Genomic DNA, 24,474 nt, shown 5'->3' with positions numbered 1-24,474 from the left:
TTTATGGTTAAATGTTAGTTCATGCATTTACTAATAACACCTGTGCAGCATTTATTAATCATAGTTCAACATCTACTAATGTATTTTTGACGTCCAAATTCATAATTGTTATCATTAGTTAATGCACTGTGAGTTAACGTGAATGACTTTATTAACTAACATAAGCAAAGATTAACAAATGCCATATTAAATGTATTGTGCGTATTACTTTCATGTTAGTAAATACATGAACTAATACAACCTTATTGTCAAATTTGACCATTTTTGATCATATACAGCTTAGATGAGCATACGAGAGCATTACACAAACGCTGATTATTGTATACCTATCATACGCAATAGAAAATAACGGTGAAAATGGAGCTGTGTCTCACCACACAATTTCACAGTCCATAAGGCTTCCTGGACGGTCGCTTTCTCTCATTTATACCCTCTTAATGACCTACTTAGCTAAATATAGATCAAAAGTTTCCGCTGTGAAAGTTTGGTGTGAGCGCTTGACAGGCCATGCGTTGAATTCGGGTCTGAACGGCACCTGAGGACACTTGAGTCTCTTACTCTCACTACCCGCATGACTGACGGCGGCATGCTGTTTATTACTTTAAGAAAATCATCTGAAGCACTTGTGACGAATGCAGATTATGTTTGAGCTTCATATTAGTTGGCATGGGCAGGTTTAAGATTCTGAGGGTATAACCTTGGATAAAAATATCATCGTATTGTGATCCCTGCTCTAAAATAAGTTATTGTTTTAAATGTCTCTGTAAAAATAAGGCTGGGCGATTTAGCCTAAAATCAAAATCACGATTAATTGAACATTTTAACTCGATTATGATTAATCAACAATTTTTAAATGTTTTTTTTTTTTTTTGCCGTAGCTTCCAATGATCGTTAATGTAATGCCAAGTAAGGCTCAAGAATGAGTCCATCATCTTGACCTGAGATCAAAATCAGTCACAGCCTTTAACAGAGCAGGGTCACGTGACATGAGGGAAAGTAATTGAAAAAATCATCTTGAAAAAATTTTGATCGATTACAGGATCTGAATGTCGATTTTGATTACTTTTCGATTAATCGCTCAGCCCTTGTAAAAAAACAAACACTTTTGCTCCCATTGAACACTTATTATATTATATTATATTATATTATATTATATTATATTATATTATATTATATTATATTATTTTGTATAATTTTATATTGTTTTATATTATATTGTTTTATATAATATATTATTTTATATTATATTATTTTGTATTATTTTATATTATATTATATTATATTATATTATATTATATTATATTATTTTATATTATATTATATAATATTTTATTATTTTACATTATATTATTTTACATTATATTATTTTGTATTATTTTATATTATATATATTATATTATATTATATTATATTATATTATATTATATTATATTATATTATATTATATTATGTAAAAAACAAACATTGAATCAAGATAAACAACATCAACATCTAATGTACACCGAAACCAATTCTGTGTCTTCTACTTGATTTTGATTTGATTTATTTATTTGAACAGAACATCATATACTTAAAACAATTATTAACTAAATACATTTCATCATAGGCAACACAAATATTTACTCATCCATATACACTTAAAGTAACAAATGAATTTATTCAGTTCGAAATGGAGCGGGATGAAGCACAAGCTTCAAGTAAATTAAGCAAATTTTTTGTAAAAAATTAAGTCGAAAAACCTAACTTAACTGCCTTAAGGTGTAACGAGTTGTTTTTACTTTTTAGATTGTCTCAGATATATAAGAAAGTAAAGAAAATGTTCTTTTAATTAGTCTTTTTGTGTGTAAACTGTTGCTTTAATTATGATTTTGGCTGCTGGCTAGCCTAACATTTTGTGCTTACAACAATATTTCAGCGACAAGCAATTTCTCTCAGCACCAAAAGGACATGACAGAAACATTTAAATACCAGCCACTGCACTCCCAAAGTAATGCTAAAGGTGTTTAATCTAAGTAATACATATTAATCTTTATTTTAAACATATTAAACTTTGCATATTGTTTCAAGCTGTCTGCTAGGTATTATAGTTTTACGATCTGAGGTGAACTTTCTGCTGCTGCTTTCAGTAGTATGGCAATAAATGTGATGTAAAATGGCATTCAAACTCACACTGTGAGCATTTAACACTGAATAAAGCACATAATCAGTACCTGAGGTGATCATTGTCTTAGTAGTTAATGCTGTTGCTCTGTCACGACGTTGCAGAAAACTCCTTTGCTTTGTTAAAAACTTCCTTTAACATGGAAATGAGAGCCTTTTTTGTGTGTCTCTGTGCCGTAACGTGTTGTTTGGACATGGTGTAAATCCACTGTCATAACCGTATGGTGTAACAAACTGCAAATAATAAGTGTGCAATGTAAGGTAATGATATGAAATGTTTGTGTCTCGACAGACATGCAGACGTGTGAAGAGCGCTGACTGTGGCTCTCTGCAGAAACATGGAGCCTTGTGCCGAGTCTCAGGCTGATCCGGACAGAGCTCAGGTAAACGCTGCTGTGCTTTATGTGCACATAATGAGCCATTAGCGCTCGCACAGACCTCACAAAGAGCAGAACAAAGCTGAACGTGCTGACACCAAACACACTGTAACATCTCTCACACTTTCTGGTCCATTAGCCTCCACAAAAGACTGTCAGTGATGTACAGCTCATGATCACTAATGCATGCTGGGATGCTGATGTGGCTATATATATATATGTATATGTATATATGTATGTGTGCATGTATGTGTATGTATATATATATATATATATATATATATATATATATATATATATATATGTGTATGTATATATATATATATATATATATATATATATATATATATATATATATATACATGTTTGTGTGTGTTTATGTATATATATATATATATATATATATATATATATATATATATATATATATATAAATATATATATATATATATGTTATATATGTATGTATATAATGTATATGTGTGTATGTATATATATATATATATATATATATATATATATATATATATATATATATATATGTGTGTGTGTGTGTGTATATATATATATCTGTGTGTGTGTGTGTGTGTGTGTATATATATATATATATATATATATGTATGAATGTATTTATTTATGTATGTATGTATGTATTTATGTATGTATGTATATATATATATATATATATATATATATATATATATATATATATATATATATATATATATATATATATGTATGTATATAATGTGTATATATGTATATATATATATATATATGTATATATATATATATATATATATATATATATATATATATATATATATATATATATATATATATATATATATGTATGTATGTATATAATGTGTGTATATATATATATATATATATATATATATATATATATATATATACATGTATATGTATATATTTGTGTGTGTATATATATATATACATATATATGAAAATTTCCTGAAATGTTAAACATCATTTGGGATTTTTTTTTAATGTTATTTTGATTTCAGCTGTACATATTATTGCAGTGAAATAAACAATGGTAAACACACGCAGACCCTTCACAGCTCTTGTTCCTGTCAACTCCTCTTATGGCTCAGGATGAAAAGCAAACACTTCTCACCCACACAACTCCTGCTCGACACATTTATTTAGGTTGATGACAGAACCAACGTGGTGCACAGGTGCATGCTGGGTAACACCTGAGGCTTGTGTGTGAAATGATTCACTGGCAGTTTGCACACTAGCAAACAAAACCGGAACACAAAACAAACACTCAATGTTTAACAGGAAACATCTCATGTTCAATTGAACTCAAGTGTATTTGTATAGGGCTTTTCATAATAATTACACTTTCAAAGCAGCTTTATATAAGGTGTACATTACTGCATTACAATCACAATCAGAGAAGTTATTAGTTATTAGTTACCTTAACTTTATAATAATAATAATAATACGTTTTATATGTATAGCACTTTTCCAAAATACATGCAACTCAAAGTGCCTCACAAACAACAACAAAAAAGCATTAAAATAGACCACATAAACTTGTCACATATACTCGGATAAAAGCATTCATGTACACAAAATATAAGCATATATCCACATGATCACGCACACAATAGTCCTTACATATGCAATATGTATATATTAATATATAAATATATATATATATATATAAATATCAAGCAAAAAGAAAAAGAAAGACAGCTGTGAAACATAACCAGCTTTGTCTTTTTGTAGGAAACACACTTTAGATCTTTTTAGGGTAAGAGGTTTTTGAGTTATTGCCATCTATCACTGAATGTGTCAGGAATATCGATCACAAAACCAGCTTAACCGCTCTCATTTTTGGCGCCCCCCTGGATGTAAAGAGCCCTTAGCATGTGCCTATATGCCACGGGCCGGCCCTGGTCCTCACCGCAGATTTGAAAGACGCTGCCGCTTTCTCCTACATCACGTTGCGGTCGATCTAAAAACCGCTCCAAATGGTCCACCGTTTTTATGTTGTTAAATTGGAAAAAAAGGACTGGGTGTGTTTATATCACTTCAATATGATGGTCTGTACATTAAACTTACACACGTCTGTCTGTTTTCACCATGGGTGCCCTTTAAACTAAAACTAGCTAATCGTTTTTACAGTTATTAGATAGTTGAAGTCAGAATTATTAGCCCCCCTTTGAGTGTTTTTTTTTTCAAATATTTCCCAAATGAGGTCTAACAGATTCAGGAAATTTTCACAGTATGTCTGATAGTATTGTTTTTTCTTCTGGAGAAAGTCTTATTTGTTTTATTTCGGTTTATATTAAGGTGTATATAAATTAAGGTGTATATAAATATATAAGGTATATATAAAGGTTTATAAAACATAAATAATAATTTTGAATGAATGAATGAATGAATTAATAAAGAAGTAACTAATTATTATATAATATAATATAAGAAGTCCTGTATAAGTCTGACATTTCATTCATTATGGTCTTAAAAAGGTCTTAAAAAGTCTTAAATTTGACACTGTGAAACCTGCAGAAACCCTGATTCATTCATTCATTCATTCATTCGTTCATTCATCTGCATCTGCTTGTTAGCTAATTATAGTGCAGTCGCTCCTTAATACGCTTAATAATGCTATTAATAATCTGTTTAAGTCATACACTCTACTTTTGGTTTATGGGTTAATAATGCAAGGAATATGCTGGTCATAATTGACATTGGCTATTATTATTAATTTAATTTATTTATTTATTTGACATGGACATCACAATTACACTGGACAACCAAATGCATTTGTTTAAGTGTTTTAGCAAACTTGCTAATTTTCAACACCTGTCCACAGGAGGCTTAATATTGACAAAATAGAAATATAATAAAACATACACAACATTACAATTCTTTACATAAAATTACTGCAGGCAAAAGCAAAGGCGACATGATCCAACCAACTAACAGTAGACTATTTGTGTAAACACTGCTGTTTTGTTTTTAGCCACTTTTAAGAGCACTACTAAAAATATTTACATTACTTTCTGATTTTAAGCTAACCGGTAACTCATTCCACAGTTTGGCTCCCTTTACAGAGAAGACCGATTGACCAAACGAGGTCTTACACTTTGGCACTAGACAGTCACCGTTAGCAGTTGCCCGTGTAACTCTGTGGGAGGTTTGATGCCGATTGATTAGCTTAGAAAACAGGATTGGTATATTAATAATATTAGTACTGTAAATATGAGCACTCTTTGCTTTGCTCTAAGCAAAAAATAAAAAATAAAAGAAATGAGGTTTGTCATTCTCTTCTGTATATTTTAGCTTAATAGTTTTATTCATTTAACACACCAAACAAACATTGTACAACAAAACAACCAAACATATTTATTTTTATATAATTAAGCACCAAGCAACACTATGCTTACATAAGCCAACATTGCTCATTTCTAGTTTGTTTAATTATTTTAAATGATGCATTTTCTATTTTCATTATATATCTTTTCATTATAGATTATCAAATGTATTTTATGTATTTAATTTAATTCTTCTCTGAATCTGAACCAAAACTCACAAGACATCCCACAGACATCAGCGATCTGCCGTTATCTCAGTCGGCCAGGTGAATGTGTGTGTGTGTGCGCCAGACTGCCCAGCTGTGAGAAACACTGAGCAAACACACAGTCATCTAATGATCAACAGAGAGCAGCAGGGAGGAGCGCGGATGTCTGATCCCGAGTCTCGCACTGATTATAAGAGTGTCTGATGGGATCTTGTGGGATTTTGTCAGACAGCACTGATGTTTTACCGAACATTTACTGCTGAAACTGTATCCGCTGGGGTTTTACTGTAGTAACAGTGCTTGCAGTGGACAACAGACAGATGTTGGCTAATCTGTACAAGTGCTTTATCTCCGAATAGACAGCAGAGCATGAACACACTGTTCAACTGTTTGTGTGTGTGTGTGTGTGTGTGTGTGTGTATAGTTTATATCTTGAGTATGGAAAGTCCTCTCTCTCTCTCTCTCTCTCTCTCTCTCTCTCTCTCTCTCTCTCTCTCTCTCTCTCTCTCTCTCTCTCTCTCTCTCTTGTGCTGACCCAGTCTCACAGGCCGAGAGATAACACAGCAACAGATAACTAGATCTGTATGTTTCCCGAAGAAAACCTCAAGCTTTTTTGCTAGGATGCACAAAATTATAAGCGATAAAAGATAGCGTTTTGCTGATGTGAAAATATGTAATTCTCTGAAATACCTTTTACTATAATGAAAAGTCAAATACAATTTCAGCTTTTAGATCATTCAAAATTCAAGGCATCTTTTTTTTAAAGGGCACCTATGATGAAAATCATCTTTTTAAGCTGTCTTTAAGCTGGTATAGTGTGTCCACAATCATATTGGGAATGATATAAACACATTAAGTCTCCTTTTTTTTATTTCCTGAGGTTAAAACGGGATCATAAAATATGAAAATGTATTAGAAATAATTTTTAAAAATTAAATAGTTTTTTTTTTTTACATTAAAAAATGTAGTATATTTTTGGATTAAAACAAAAGCAACCCAAGCTCATTCTGGAAACGTAGCCCCGCGGACGTTTCTGGAGACCGCGATTTACGTGGACGGAGGTACGTAAAGTACGTATTAGTTTGGTTTTTTTCGAGCGAACGCTGCGGGGCGGTGTGGCGCCGCTCAGCCCCTCCTCTTCGCGCTCGCCGGCCGACGGCTCGCCTCCGAGTGGAGTGCTTCCTGATGCAATCAGTTTGTCCGCTTAGCTCACAGCGTTGCGTCTGCGGAGCGGAGGCCCCGGAGGAGGAGCCAGAGCCGGCCGCGGTGAACGACGACCGGGATCGAGTCCGGGGAACAGCAGGTTCCGGAAATCAGGTAAGACGAAAAACGGAATCCGAAAAATAAGGGCGAGAACGAGGCGGGATCCGAGAACGCGGTCGAAATCGAAGACGAGGGCTTTTGCTTTTTTTTTTTTTTTTTTTGATCTGGCGGCTTTTCGCGCGAGAACGGCGCGGGCGCGAACGCCGCGCGCTCCCGAGAGGCGCTCCCGAGAGGCGCTCCCGAGAGGCGCCCGAGACGCGAAAAAGCGCGCACAGCGGCCTCTCGCGGATCCGCGAAAACAAAAAAACGCTCGAATGCGTACCTCCCGGGACGTAAATTGCGTTCCGCAGAAACGTCCACGGGGCTACGTTTCCACAATGAGCCCGGGTTGAACAAAAGATGCATTATTTTAAGTACTGTAGTATAATTGAAAATAGTAGTATATTAGTATAACTGTAAAATCAGCCTTGTTCCATTTCATTTTTTGTAAGGATTGTTTATTATTGTTTACATCAGCCTTTAATATGGCACATCTTTAAGTATTATTCATTGAATCCTCATCCTCAGCTCAATGCAAAACTGCATTTGTTTATTCTCCACCTCTCTCTCTTTCTCTCTGTAAACCTTCCCGTCTCCTGCTCCTCTATTTTCTCCATCTTTGTTCCTGTCCTCCACCCTGCTGTTAAACGAGTGTTTGCTGACTTTTCATTATTATTCATATTATTCATTGATTATAAGTATTATTCATTGACTCCTCATCCTCAGCTCAATGCAAAACTGCATTTGTTTATTTTCCACCTCTCTCTTTTTCTCTCTGTAAACCTTCCCGTCTCCTGCTCCTCTGTTTTCTCCATCTTTGTTCCTGTCCTCCACCTGTGAGTGTTTGCTGACTCCTCACACACACCATTAGCCGTCAGACTTCATTAGTATTTCGCAGCCCTGTACAAGTAGATGGAAAGTGGTTTGCTGACTTCACCGCAACGCTGCCTCTCAAACTCAACGCAATTTCAGGGAGATTTGCAGCTGAGAAATAGTCGGTCACAGCATCTGAAATGGAGCGGTGCTGTATTAAAGCCGACCGGAGCAGCACAGAGGTAATAAGATCCTCCCCTGGAGCAAAACAGCTCACAGTACAGCCAGAGAGAGATCTGTCTGAAAGCTGCCCTCCATGCTTTACACCCCGCTCATCTTTCATTTTCAATTTTCCCTTTCTCTTTTGTGCATGTTGGTCACTTAAACAATTATTTTCGTGTGTACAAGGTTCCCAAACTTCTGAAAGTGTTTTAAATTTAATAAGTACTAAAACAAATATAGGTCCTTGCTGTGAGGCGATCATGCCACCCACTGCGCCACCTTGATGCTGAATTATTAGACATTTAATTTAATTTCATACACATTTTTTACCTTATTTACAAATTATTTTACTCAACGGCAAAAATATCTTCAATTAAATACAAGTAAAAAAGAAGCTTTTGGATTGATTCAGTGTTTTATTTTTTGATCCTAATCCCAGTAATGCTACAAACAGCTGTGATTCTCTCATGAATGGTCAAATCCTTGAGCTTTTCAATCCTCTCTGACTGATATGAAATCATATTTAATACTTTAACAGCTTACATTCACTGATTTACCATGAATCAGCCTGATTTATGAGATTAGTCTAGGTCACGTTATGCTAAATATGTTATTTTTGATAATGCAGGCTAATTACCTGCGGTATTTACAGATTGAGCTGACATACTGATGTTAATTCTTCCTCAGGTGTTTGTTCAAGTATTGTGCTTTATTGATGCTGTTTGTTGAGCAGAGATTGCTCATATTTCTGTAGGATTCATTTGATTGTAGCTACCTGCAATCTTTATTAATCAAACCTCAACTTGCCTGACCTCAGAGCAGCTCCATCTGATTAAGCGGCGGCTGATTATTCACTGCTGTATTTGATTAGTGTGTATAGTGTGTGTGTGATTGACAGATGTGTCGACCAATCAGAAGCCATGAGCTTTGTGTTATCGGCGCTTTGATCTCTGTTCACTGTAATCTTTGCTAAGCCTCATTTTGCAGACTGCATTGTGTGTGTGTGTGTGTGTGTGTGTGTGTGTGTGTGTGTGTGTGTGTGTGTGTATGACAGCGTGTGTGTTTTGTGAGTGTGTCTGTGGTATTGTGTGTTTGTGTTTGTGTGTGTGTGTGTGTATTTGTTATGTTTGTGTATGTTTTTGTGTGTATATGTATATCTATATGTAAGTGTGTGTGTTTGTTATTTGTTATGTGTGTGTATGTGTTTGTGTGTATATATGTCTATATGTGAGTATGTGTTTGTTGTGTTTGTGTATGTGTTTGTGTATGTATATTTATATCTATATGTGAGTGTTTATTTGGTATGTGTGTGTGTGTGCGTGTGTATATAAATATGTCTATATGTGAGTGTGTGTATATATGTTTATATGTGAGTGTGTGTATTTGTTATGTTTTGGTATGTTTGTGTGTGTATTTATGAGTGTGTATTTGTTATGTGTGTATGTGTGTGTATATATGTCTATATGTGAGTGTGTGTATTTGTTATGTGTGTGTATATATGTCTAAATGTGAGTGTGTGTATTTGTTATGTATGTGTTTGTGTGTGTATAAATATGTCTATATGTGAGTGTGTGTATTTTTTATGTGTGTGTATATTTGTGTGTATGTCTGTCTATATGTGAGTATGTGTATTTGTTATGTGTGTGTATATATGTCTAAATGTGAGTGTGTGTATTTGTTATGTATGTGTTTCTGTGTGTATAAATATGTCTATATGTGAGTGTGTATTTGTTATGTGTGTGTATGTGAATTTGTTATGTGTCTGTATATATATATATATATATATATATATATATATATATATATATATATATATATATATATATATATATATATATATATGTGTGTGTGTGTGTGTGTGTGTGTGTGTGTATGTATATGTTTGATTGTGTGTGTGAGAGTGTGTATGTTTGGATGTCTCTGTGTGTGTGTTGTGTGAGTGAGTGTATATTATGTGTTATATGTTGTGTGAGTGTGTATTTGTATGAGTTTGTGTGTGTACATGTGTTATTTGTTGTTTATGTGTATTTATTATGTGTGTAACTGAATGAGTGTGTGTGTGCATGTTGGGTATGTTCATATTGTGTGCATTGTGTTTGCGTTGTGTGCATGTGTGTGAGTTAGTGAATGTGTGCATTGTCTCTGTGTGTGTATGTGTGTATGTTTTGTGTGTGTGTGTCAGTTATTTAGGCCTCCCTGGTTTTGTTCTGCTCAGTTGTGTTGTGTTGTGTCATTGTGTGTTTGTCATTTTAACTAATGCTGCTTTTCTTTTCTCCCTGTTTGTCTTTTTGTCTTTGATTTTGCCGTGCGGTCTGTCTGTCTGCTGCCAACGTGTCCAACGCACAAAACCCACCAACACCAACACTGCCTGGCGGACCCTCACTCTATGTGTGTTTGTCTGTCTGTGATGTGTGTGTGTGTGTGTGTTCAGCATCATGCAGAGAGCAGAGAAAACCCACTCACCCCAGGTAAGAGGCTCACATTCACCTGTGTTGTGTTGTTTATGTGTGTTTATATATATATATATATATATATATATATATATATATATATATATATATATATATATATATTTGTGTGCATTATCTGTGCTCCCATTAGTGTGTGTGTGTGTGTGTGTGTGTGTGTGTGTGTGTGTGTGTTTGCGCGCGCACACATATGTGAGAGATATTGCGAGTGTATGTATGTGTGTGTACAAATGTGAGCATGTGTACTTGTGTGAGATACAGAGAGAGAGATAGAGTGTGTTTGTGTGTGTGTGTGTGTCTGTGTCCTTATGTGTGCGTGCATGTGTTTATGTATGTTTATATGTATATATGAGTAATATCACACGAGCAGCAGTGCGATATGGCTGTATATCGGCACTGGTGGGAGGCGTACGTGCGAGTGCCTTAGTATCCCACTAGTGACGATATGCAGCCATATCGCACTGCTACTCGTGTGCTATTGCGTTTATACAACAGTTTGACTGCATAATCGTGTATACAAAAACGAAAACCAAACACAGAGTCTCAAAAACCCTTTTGTATGAGGAACTACTTTCTTCCGCCATTCGTGCACATCTGCAGTTGACGTCAAAACAGCAGAAACCAATACTAAATCACTAACTTTACTGTAGAGCTAGTGTTTGAATGATTCTTTAGCGTAATGTCTAAAGTGATGACAAAGCAGGTGATTTAAGGATTATAAGGCTGAACTGCATGAAATGTCATCAGTCTACAGAGATTTCCCAGTATTTCTCTGTTACAATCGGAATATCACAATTATTATCCCCAGAAAAAAGCCAGAGCAAAGCCAACATCACCAGATTACTGTTGTGTTTGGGATAAGGAAAAACACTAAACACATGCGGGCATTTCTCCTTTCTTTCTTTTTACTGAACTCGTCTGCAGTAGCGAAAACAGGAGACACATTAGAAATAAACAGATGCCCAACCAAAGAGTAGCTCGGAGTTATACATAGATTGACCAACTCAAAATACGACAGGCTAATGGCCACCGACGCGCTCTCTCAGAAATAATAATTGAATTTTATTCCTAAACTAATTTTGAGAGGATCACATGCTTACGACTGACCACAGGTGGTTATTCATTACCCAATTCATGATTCACCAATCAGACGATTGCTATGTCACAATAATTACCCTAAGTTCAATACCACAGCCATCTTCATTTTGAAGAATCCCCCCCTTCTCCTCCTTCTTTCCTAGATTGGTGGCACGGTGGTTCAGTGGTTAGTACTGTTACCTCATAGCAAGAACGTCACCTGTTCTAGTCCTTACTAGGCCAGCCAATGTTTCTGTGCAGAGTTCTCCCAGTGCTCATGTGGGTTTCCCCTGAGTTCCCCGGTTTCATCCCACGTCCAAAAACCTGCAACTTAAGATAACCGACTAATCCAAATCCGCATCATAGACATGCTCCTAATAAGTAGTTATCTCTTAAGGGCAATCACTGTCTGTTCATTAGCTACTACAGCAGTAGAGTACTCCAGATCTACCTAAACTCAAACTCCCCTCTCACCCTGCAAATGGGGGGGGGGGGGGGGGGGGGGGTCCCGGGCTCAAGGATCTTATGAGCTTAGGGCTCTCTCAGGGCAGCATGCCAAACAAGCTTTATAATCAATCATCAGCTAAGTGTGAACTCTTGAAATATTTTAAAATAGGCATCATACTTAAATAAACTGCATAGTTGCGATCTAACCAACTACATTCTCACCTAAAAAGCATTAAAAGTACATGATGTTGCCCAACAGCAGCAATATTTGTCAAAGTGTAGAGTGTCCTCTGCTTGTTGCTGTATGTCGGCGGAGTAGTACACAAGGGTGAAGAGGCCATATGAGGGCTGTTATTTGCAGAATATTGCTCGGCTTTCAGCCAATCAGAGATCGAAAACCAGACAGAATTGTTTCATGTATATAACTATGGACTATGAAGAGAATGGGATGCAGTACACACTGTTTTAATAGATTTTAATAGACTTGTTTTAAATCTTTTTTAACAGATTTAATAGACACAGGAGCCAACAATAAATGCTTCCAACCCAGTCTCATTGTGGAAACGTAGCCCCGCGGTCGTTTCTGCTGACCGCGTAATACGTCCCGGGAGGTACGTATTCGAGCAGTTTTTGTTTTCGTGGATCTGCGAGAGGCCGCTGTGCGCGCTTTTTCGCATCTCGAGCGCCTCTCGGTTCGCGCCCGCGCTGTTCTCGCGTGAAAAGCCGCCGGAGGCCGCTGTGGAGCGACCGTCCGTCCGACTGGCTGGCTAAACGACTGTATGATCGACCAACCCGACCGCCCTCCTCTTCCTCCTCCTCCTTCTTCCCTAAACCCAAGCGACGGTTTGCAAAAGCCGTCCATAAAAAAACAAAACAAAAGCCCTCGTCTTTGATTTCGACCGCGTTTTCTGATCCTGCCTCGTTCTCGCCCTTATTTTTTGGATTCTGTTTTTCATCTTACCTGATTTCTGGAACCGCTTTTCCCCGGACCCGATCCCGGTCATCCCCGCGGCCGGCTCCTCCTCCTCCGGGCCTCCGCTCCGCCGACGTAACGCTGCGAGCTAAGCGGACAAACTGGTTGCAGCGGGAAAGCCCTCCACACGGAGGCGAGCCAGCGAGCGCGAAGAGGAGGAGCGGAGAGGCGCCACACCGCCCCGCAGCGTTCGCTCGAGAAAAACTAAACGCGGCCATACGTACCTCCCGCCACGTAAATCGCGGGGAAACGTCCGCGGGGCTACGTTTCCAGAATGAGCTTGGGTTGAATGCTTCCCGCTCTTTCAGAGTGTAGTATTTGATATAGTCAAATGGCTTCTGTATAATGGATATTTCATTCAGGAAGTGATGTGCAGGCGTTATCTATTAATACAAAATAAACTGACAGAATAAGGCATTAATGAAAATATGTATCGTATTTTCAATAAAGTACTATACTATGCTAGTTTTGGGCCTATAGTTTGACCTTTTGTCTGTTAAAACGCCTCAGTTGCTCATTCTGTTCACGTCTGAGAGCAGCAGGAGCGCCGGTGACTTTATAAACACTCGCAACATTCAGCACAGCAAAAATGCTCACACACTCTTTCATCTCAGCGTGCTTATTACATTCTGCTACTGACATTTCTGCTCCTACAGTGTGTTTAAATGCATTATTTAAATTCACAGATGACTAAGACTCTTGCGGATACGCATGTAGCATGGTCTGTCTGTAGATGATGATAAATGTAGAATCTGATCACGTCTAGCAGGGCTGTCTGGTTAATTGGCTCATTAGTAATTAGTGTGTTCTCAGCCTCAGCGATGATGATGGTAAAATATTCAGATCTGCATCTCTAATGGAGGATTAGCATAAAGTGATTCAGCTCTGCTTCTGCCTTAGTTGTGTTTCCATTACAATAAAGTGTGTGTGCATGCATGTGTGCATATATAAGTGTGTGCATGTGTGTGTGTGTGTGCGCGCATGCATGATTGTGTACTTGTGTGTGCGTTCATGTTTGTTTGCTTGCATGTGTATATATATATATGAGTGTGTGCATGCATGTGTAAGTGCATGTTTGTTTTTGTGCACCTATGTGTGTGTGTGTGTATGCATGTGTGTGCATGTCAGCGTGCATGCATAGTAGATCTATGTGTGCATATATATGTGTGTGCATGTGTGTTCGTGTGCATATATAACACATGCAAATATTCCCCCGAAAGGTGGATCAACATGTTTTACACTGCGGGTCAATCTTGTGCAGATTTAAACATGCATTTACTGTTCTGCACAAACACATCATCAGTGGTGCTTTGGTTAAGCTCATCGCAGAGCGGTACGCTTCTAATGCTGAAGATTTAGTCGGTGGTAGTGCAGATAAACAGTATCAGTTCAATGCTTTGTATTAATCGTATGCTTTTAGTTATGTTGTTACACCACTAGAGGGAGCAGTGGACAATGATAAGTGCAATATGTGTTCAAGTTTACAAACAGGAGAGCAAAAATATGACTTTGTTGTTGTTGTACTTTTGTATTTTTAATATCTCAAATCAAAATTCGGACTATTTTACAAGCATGAATCCAAACTGCGTTCAATATGTGGTTTTAAAATAGAAAATACATTAACAGAATTATTAGTCCCCTTTGAATTTGTTTTCTTTTTTAAATATTTGCCAAATGATGTTGAACAGATTCAGGAAATTTTCACAGTATGTCTGATAATATTTTTTCTTCTGAAGAAAGTCTTAATTGTTTTATTTCGGCTAGAATAAAAGCAGTTTTCAATTTTTTAAGCACCATTTTAAGGTCAATATTTTTAGCCCCTTTAAACTATATATTTTTTCGAAATATTTTAAAAAGAAAAAAAATCAAAGGGGGCTAATAATTCTGACTTCAATTGTATATGTGTGTATTATATATGTGATACACACACATGCATAGAAACAAGTATTTTGTTTCTAAGATATTTCTTGGTAAATGTATATTTAATTTGCATTGTATACATAAATACTGTATATATAAATATAAATAAACATTTTGACAAGTATGTGCATGTATGTGTGAAATAATGCATGCATGTGTGTGTAATAATAAACATACATAGTACACACACTTAAGTTATGTCAAAACACATTTTATTTTGGATGTGATTAATCGTGAGTAATTATTGCTCAGCACTATTAATACAATTAATTTTTTAAAATGAAATAATAATAATAATAATTAATTTTTAAATCATGATTTATTAATAATAAATCATGATTTAGTTAGTTTAATTTTTTATAATTATTAATTTTACTACTAATAATTATAAAACCTGATTGTTTTATAAGTAAACATTTAAACACATATGCATTTGTTTTCATCTTCTTTGCTGTTGTTGTTTTTCTGCAGTTGCCTTAATGCCCAGTGACGATGCGGCTTTTCTGACCCCGGCCAAAATGAGTCAGAAAGGGAAGGAGGCGGGGCTACACACGCCCAATAAAGACCAGCTTACAAGCCCCTCCCTCAGCCCGGGCATCAGCTATTCCCACGGTAAAACAATTACCACCACATTACACACACACTTCTACATCTGATCCCAGATCTGAACGGTTCACAACAGAAAAGTGCTTTCATTGGTGGAAAATGCTTCTAAATTGAGTAACACTTTAGTTTAGGTCACAATTCATGCTGTTAACTACTGGCTTATTATTAAGATATGAAGTGTTTATTAGTAGTTATAAAGTATGATCTTATTCTGCATCTCTAATCCTACCCTAAACCCAGCTACTTCTACCTTACCAACTATTAATAAACAGCTAATTAAGAGTTTATTAAGCTAGTAGTGTTAGTTAATGGTTTGTTAATATCGTAAAATATGACTTAAACTGAGGTGTTACCTTATTTTGGGCTGAAAGGTTTTGAAAACTGAGCTTTTGGTTTATTCATTTGGATTTCTGTGTTGACTAGGAGTTATTTTTTATGTAATGTTTGATTTATGCCACTAGAGGGTGCTAAAATGTCATGTTGAAAGGAAGGTTTCTAGGAATATGTGAAATACTTTCAAGGAATGTGACAATTATAGCTTGGAAATCACTACAAAAACAAAAAAAATAAATAAATAAATAAACCAAAAAAAAAAAATAAATAAAAATAATATATATATATATATATAATATATATATAATATATATAATAATATTAGTAATTTTAAGTGTTTATTATATATATGTTTATATATATGTCTATATATGTCTATATATGTCTATATATATATATATATATATATATATATATATATATATATATATATATATATATATATATATATATATATATATATATCACAAGTAGCAGTGCTATATGGCTGTATATGTCAGCAGAGGCCTGCTGTTAGCCTAAGGCTGCAGGCCGAGTGCCTTGGTGCCCCCCACTAGTGACGATATACAGCAATATCACACTGCTACGAGTCTCAAAAACACTTTTGGACGAGGATCTACTTTCCTCTGCCGTTCATGCACATCTGCAACTGACGTCAGAACAGCAGAAACCGTTGCTACTTAACAAACATCACTGTAGAGCTAGTATTTGAATGATTCTCTAGCATAATGTCTAAAGTGATGACACAGCAGGTGATTTTGCTCACATTTTAGGATTATAATGCTGAACAGCATGAAATGCAATGCGTCTACAGAGATTTCCTATGATTGAAACCTTGAAAAAGCCAAAGCAGAGTAAACACTAGCAGTTTCTGTGGTATAAATACAGCAATACAAGATCGACTTAGAATGTCACTTAGAATATCATCATACACACACACATACACATATTGATAAACATGTACAGTAGATGTCAAACTGTGTGTGTGTGTGTGTGTGTGTGTGTATAAACATACAGTATATATATATATATATATATATATATATATATATATATATATATATATATATATATATATATATATATATATATATATATATATATCAACTTAAAATAAATATATAATGCAAAAATGGTTATATATGTGTGCATATGCACACATCCGCACACGCAAATCTTTACACATCTCTCACATCTGCATGTCAGTTATTAATGTCAGAGGATTTGGCTTTCATAGTGATGACTTTAATCTGATTAAATGCATCATCACAGGCCGGTTTATAGAGCTTGTCGCAGTTCCTGATTCATGCGCTCTTGTTTAAAGCGTCATACATGTGCGTAAGCGCGTGTGTTTTTATTCTTCGGCAAGGCTAGACATGAAAACCGCCCGCAGTCAAAACCTTTCAGTGCCTTCGGACCCCTTGCATCTCCACAGGTCTCCATAGCAACAGCAACCCTTTTGAAAGCCCATTCAGCCTCTGCTTTATCCGTCCAGCATGAATCACAGTGTTTTGGGTGTGTTCAGAGAGAAAGTTTCATCTCGCGGATAGACTTGAGATGATAACCGGTTTCGAGTTTTACAGCGATTTGGAAAAGCTAAGGTTTTAAAACAGAGGTTTTATAAGATCGAGAGTCAAAGTGGTAGAGCATTGGTAAGTTGTCCAATGGAGTAGGTCGAATAGGTTTTACATCAGTGATGCCTGGGTAAGACTTTAGGGTACATTTTGCTCAAACTAAGTGTTTAAATGTTCCTAAAATAAAATATATTGTGTTCAATGGAGGGAAAAGGTGTTGTTTTTCACCTAGACATCTGAAAAAGAGCATATTTCAAAGCACAATACTGTGATATTTTAATCCACAGTTATCATACCGTCAGAATGTTATGCCTAGTCGCAGATGTGGGCCACGTTTCACTCAATTATTCAGTGCCGTGAGCAGCAACCTGACACCGACTGTGCCGCCGCTTTCTCCCGGTGAGAACACACCCGGAATAGCATCAGTATGGCAAGTGATATGCGCACAAATCCTCTTTAGTGGCCTTCCTTTCTAGCAGGCCTGGATTAAATGGATTATAGCCGTCAGTAAACGGGGTTAAAATGCACAGCATGCAGCTCAGCCAATCAGAAGCTGCTGCACCTAAAGGATCCATCCCTGTGGCCAATCAGCCGCAGGGTGATTTGCATAAGTGATGTCAGCATGCATTCATTCCATCCACTGTCTAGGAATATCATGGCGGTTCTGTGGGATAATGATTGTTTGATTATAAATCAGGACGGTTGGACGTGAAACTTCTTTTCTTTTGCATGAATATCTTGTGTGTTAATCTTCCTGCGCACAAGGCAAGTACATCCACTTGTAATGCTTAGATTGTGTGTGCTTAGTAGAGGACGAGATTTTTGCTTCCTCCTTCATCTGGTGAGAACAGAATTAAAGCCATAGGTTGTGGTAAATTAGGACATCAAGTTGGCGTGGAAACAATTTACACTCAGAATATGCTGCAAAATATATGAAGAGATGTTCAATTTAGGGGTAGTTCACACAAAAATGAACATTCTGTCATTGTTTAATCTCACTTCACTGGAGTTTCTTTCTTCTGTTAAATACTAAAGAAGATATTTTGAGAAATGCTGACATCTTCCATGGTAATCTTTTTTGTTGTGATGGAAGTCAACCAGCATTCTTCGAAATATCTACTTTTGTGTCGATGAAAGAAATAAATATTTAAAACCACAAGAAGGAGAATAAACAATGAGGAACTCATTTTTAGGTGAACTATTCCTTAAAAACATTTATTTTATTTAGTTAAACTTTCTATAGTCATGTTGACAGTTTTTGTGTGCATCAGACTGGTTTCTTCAGGATACTGGTTGTTTGGATGGTTTGTTTAAGGGATAGTTCACTCAAAAATAAAAAATCTGTCATCATTTTCATCACCCTTCACATGTAAATCAAAGTTTCTTTCTTTTGTTTAATGCGAAAGAAGATATTTTGAAGAAAGCTGGAAACCATATTTGTTTCTACTGTGGAAGTCAATGGTTACAGGTTTTCGGCATTCTTCAAAGCATCTTCCTTTTAACAGAAGAAAGAAACTCTTAAACAACTTTAGGGTGCATAAACAGTGTTTAAATGTTCATTTTTAGGTGAACTGTGCCTTTAAACATCTCATTTTAAAAGAGAAAATTGAGATTATTTTCTTTATTAACTTTGCGTAATCATTTTTAAAGTGGTGTTCATATGCATCAGACTGGTTTCTTCAGGAGACCGGTAGTTTGGATGGTTTGTTTAAGGGATAGTTCACTCAAAAATTAATGTTCTGTCATCATTTACTCACCCTTTACCTGTAAATCAAAGTTTTTTTCCTCTGTTGAACCGTTAGAACATATTTTAAAGAAAGCTGTAACAATTGACTTCCACAGTATTTGTTTCTCCTACTATGGAAGACAGTGGTTACAGGTTTTCAGCATTCTTCAAAGCATCTTCTTTTGTGTTCATCAAAAGAAAGAAACTCCTAAATTGAGGGTGAGTAAACATGTTTAAATGTTCATTTTTAGGTGAACTGTCCTTTCAAACATCTAATTTTGAAGTATAACTTTGCATAATCTTGTTGACAGTGGTGTTTGTGTGCATCAGACTGGTTTCTTCAGGATAGAGGTTGTTTGGATGGTTTGTTTAAGGGATAGTTCACTCCAAAATGAATATTCTGTCATCATTTACTCACCCTTTACTTGTGAATTGAAGTTTCTTTCCTTTATTGAAAGTGAAAGAAGATATTTAAAAGAAAGCTGAAAACCTGTAATCATTGGCTTCCACAGTATTGGTCACAGGTTTTCAGCATTCTTCAAAACATCTTATTTTGTGTTCAAGAGAAGAAAGATAGTCAAAAAACAGCTTGAGGGTGAGTAAACTTGTTTAAATGTTCATTTTTAGGAGAACTGACCTTTTAAACATCTCATTTTGAAGTAGAAAACTTTGCATAATCATGTTGACAGTGGTGTTTGTGTGCATCAGACTGGTTTCTTCAGGATACTGGTTGTTTGGATGGTTTGTTTAAGGGATAGTTCACTCCAAAATGAATATTTTGTCATCATTTACTCACCCTTCACCTGTAAATCAAAGTTTTTTTCTTCGGCTGAATCATAAGAAGACATTGTGAAGAATGCTTTAACCATTTACTTTCTCAGTATTTGTTTCTACTATGGAAGTCAATGGTTACAGGTTTTCAGCATTCTTCAAAACATCTTCTTTTGTGTTCATGAGAAGAAAGATAGTCACAAACAACTTGAGGGTGAGTAAACGTGTTTAAATGTTCATTTGTAGGTGAACTGTCCTTTATTAAACATCTCGTTTTGAAGTAGAAAAACCAAGATATTTTACTTTGCGTAATCATGTTGACAGTGGTGTTTGTGTGCATCAAACTGGTTTCTTCAGGATAGAGGTAGTTTAGATGGTTTGTTTAAGGGATAGTTCACTCAAAAATGTATATTCTATCGTCATTTCACCCTTCACTTGTAAATCGAAAATGTAAATTGAACACAAAAGAAGATATTTTGAAGAATGGAAACCTGTAACCATTGACCTACCCAGTATTTGTTACTTTCACTATGGAAGCCAATGGTTACAGGTTTTCAGCATTCTTTAAAACATCTTCTTAGCAGAAAAAGAACTCATAAACAACTTAAGTGTGAGTAAACATGTTTAATTGTTCATTTTTGTGTGAACTGTCTCTTTAACGGTGCTCTGAGGTCTGACTCATAAAGCTTATTTGTTAGGATGGTAATCCAGGCTCATAGCCAGGTTGCATAAGGCTTCTAGTGGCTTCCAAAGCACCTGTAGTGCATTCAGCAGATCTCCAGCACATGCTGTCGGGAAGCATCAGGTCTGCTGCTTTTGCTTATTTTAGTACTGGCTGGAGTCTTATTTTTGATCTTCTTTGTTTAGGTTCAGTCAAGTGTCAGGAGCTGCAGCTTGGGATGCTTTTAAAGCAGTGCTGGGGTTGTTGACATGCATGCAGCATTACTTTTGTAAATAAATTCAGCATCTTTTATATCTTTTGAATTCAGTTTTAGGGATGCATGCATTAGTTATTATTAGCAGTTTTTTATTTATTTATTAGTGTTGATCAATATTGCATACGCTATCTGACTAGGTCTTGTCCAACTTTTAGGAACAACAAATAATAACTGGACTTCTAGTTGATCATTTGGCATCAAAAGTGGCTTATATGAAAGGCAAAGGCCTCTAGATTACACTTATTTGACCAAAATAAAATATGATCATGCCTGATATTTAATTATTTAATTAGGACAGTAAGGTCTGACTTTGCTTAGACAAAAGTCTCATCACTGAACAGAAATAATGTACAGTATAGAATATAAAGTCCTGCTGCAGTGGAGACAGAATGAATATTGTGTCTGACTCCATCATAAGCTTGGAGGACTGCATCCATACATCTCTGCAATGACTCAAATCACTGATTATTAAAGTCATCTGGAATTTCAAAGAAAGCATTCTTGCAGGACTCCCAGAGCTCATCATCAATCTTTAGATTCATCACCATTGCCTCCTACTTCATCTTACTGCAGACACACTCAATAATGTTCATATCTGGTGACTGTGCTGGCCAATCCTGGAGCACCTTGACCTTCGTTGCTTTCTGGAGCTTTGATGTGGAGGCTGAAGTATAAGAAGGAGCGCTATCCTGCTGGAGAATTTGCCCTCTCCTGTGGTTTGTAATGTAATGGGCAGCACAAATGTCTTGATACCTCAGGCTGTGCACTCTGCAGATCTCTCGCACACCTCAATACTGAATATAACCCCAAACCATGATTTTTCCTTCACCAAACTTGACTGATTTCTGTGAGAATCTTGAGTTCATGCTGGTTCCAGTAGGTCTTCTGCAGTATTTGTGATGATTGGGATGCAGCTCAACAGAAGATCACTCAGATCAATTCTGACACTTTTCCAAATGATCAACTAGAAGTCAAGTTATTATGTGTAGTCTTACAACTAGCATCCACGACAAGACTTTTGTCAGGCAGTGTATATCAGCTGATATTAGATGTGCATGTTCTTTAATTCTATTTGTTTATTTAAATAATCGTACACATACTATCTAATGCATATTGTTATTATTATTATCATCATTATTATTAATAAATAAAGATCTAAAACAGAAATATAAAAAATATTAATCAAACCAACAGCAATGTATAATTAAATAACACTAGCTTATTATACTACTTATGGTCATAAGTATATTTGTCAAAGGCATTCAAACTTTTGTGTTGGATATCAGTATCCATCATCCTCTCTTGGTATCATTAACTAGTCGACTGCTAAAGTGCTTCGCCACAAACACAGTCGGTCAATTATCTGAGTGGTCTGAGTCATTAACTGCTCAGCTGCTGACACGAGTTCAGTTTAACCTGCTCATTTAGGGAAGTGGGAAACAGTTCAAACCGTAAGTGTAACGTCTCACCTGCTCGGGTTACTACGCAGACACACACACACAGATACTGTGACACTGCAAGACTGCTGCGCAAATGAACAGTAAAACCTGATTATGAGACAAACTGTAAAAAATGGCCGTGATTTCAACAGTAAAAAACTGTAAAAATGCTACTGTAACAATCCGTAGCCTGGTTTAATAGTATGTTTCCGTAATATATACTGCAAATATCAGTAAACTGACTTTCCCAGAATTCCCTGCATGGCACATCACTTTTTATGCTTTTTGTTGACATTGATATGGAGATTATTAGAGACATTAGAGATTTATGGTACATCTAATGTTGATAAACAATGTTGATTATATGACTTTAATTGTACGCGTGTTACCATACTGGTGTTTAGTAGCTGTTTGAATGACACTGAGCTCCTTCTATACACTTTTCTGTTTGTGATGAGCATTGGCTCATTATGTCACTTTCTCATCACCACCTGCATATGGCTGTGTTAACGTGTCTATCTGTGTAACAAAAGATGTGTAGATATTGGTAATTCAAAATACAGACATATTACATCTATAAATAATGAAATACGGTAGTTTACTGTAAAAATGAGAAATTGTTATTTATTTAATTTTTATTTTTTATTTTTTATAATTTATTCATTTTATTTACATAATTGTTTTTATTTATTTGATAATTATTTTGTTATTATCATGAGTATTGTTTTTCTTCTTTCTTTAAATGATAAAGGTAATTTCAACTTATGTTGAGGGTAGGGGTGGGAATAATATCTGTTTAAATTTCTCTGTAAAGATACTTTGTTATATCTGAAAAGTTTAATAAACAAATTAAAAAAAAAATGAGATTACTTTTACGGTTTGTACCATATTTTTTACGGTAAACTACTGACAACCACAGCTGCCGTTTTTTTACCGTAAATTTTACAGATTTACTTTTTTCCAGTGTAGTGTGATTTGTTTTTTTTCAATGACAATTAAAGGTGAAACTTATATAACTTAAAATAAGAGGTAAAACCCAAATATAAACATTAACATTTGTCTTTCCAAAGCAGTAAAACATTCATTCATCTTTGACATGCAAATGAAGATATTTCAGACGAAATCGGAGAGCTCTCAGATCCTCAATAGACAGCGAAAGTCCTTAAACATTCAAGAAAATAGCAAGAAACATCCTCAAAACAATTCTCCTGTGATTCTGCAGTTATGTCAGGAATACTTTTGTGTGCAAAAAAAAAAAACACAGCAATAATGAATGACATTAATCAACAATGTCTTCTCTTCAATTGATCTAATAAACCGAGCTCAGCCTCCAGACCTGTGAGGGTGTTAAAGTGGGCTTATTTCCACCATCACTGGCTGAAAGACCATCAGCTGCTGTGCTTGGTTGTGCTGGGTGACTTTACAGATTACCAGCAGAGATCCCCGCTACTGACTTGCCTCTCATACCACTTCATTCAGAGACAAAATCAGCCTTTAAAGCCTCTCTTTAAAATATGTGACTAAGAAATAGCTATTAACTTTTTTTTTTGGTGGGGCCAGTGAAAACTTTGGCAGGGCAAGTTAAAATCTCAACCACTGGCATGATCGGCCCAGTAGAAAAAATCTTTAGCGTTGAACCCTAGTTCCAGGCTTGTTCCTCCAGGAGAAGGCCTCGGGGGAGACCCAGGACACGCTGGAGGGACTATGTCTCTTGGCTGGCCTGGAAACGTTTCTAGTATATCTAGTAAAAGCTTGATTAGCTGCTT

The 24,474-nt window shown here is 35.8% G+C and overlaps 1 protein-coding gene across 6 annotated transcripts in view; it reads left to right on the top strand.

Annotated features, from left to right (window-relative positions):
* Positions 1–24,474, top strand: part of osbpl8 (oxysterol binding protein-like 8) — a 94,236-nt gene that overhangs the window by 24,815 nt on the left and 44,947 nt on the right. For 2 of the 6 annotated variants that reach the window (XM_073946861.1, XM_073946860.1), the window contains exons 2-4: positions 2,453–2,543; positions 10,868–10,904; positions 15,793–15,933. In XM_073946861.1, coding sequence (XP_073802962.1) covers positions 2,499–2,543; positions 10,868–10,904; positions 15,793–15,933 — 223 coding nt within the window. In that variant the 5' untranslated portion in view covers positions 2,453–2,498. Of the gene's footprint in view, positions 1–2,452; positions 2,544–10,867; positions 10,905–15,792; positions 15,934–18,258; positions 18,600–24,474 lie in introns of those variants that run through there. The other 4 variants (XM_073946870.1, XM_073946866.1, XM_073946868.1 and 1 more) reach the window with 2 other exon arrangements.

The sequence above is a fragment of the Danio rerio genome, chromosome 4 (assembly GCF_049306965.1).
Source record: "Danio rerio strain Tuebingen ecotype United States chromosome 4, GRCz12tu, whole genome shotgun sequence".
NCBI lineage: Eukaryota > Metazoa > Chordata > Actinopteri > Cypriniformes > Danionidae > Danio > Danio rerio.
This window is presented reverse-complemented; position numbering and strand designations above follow the sequence as displayed.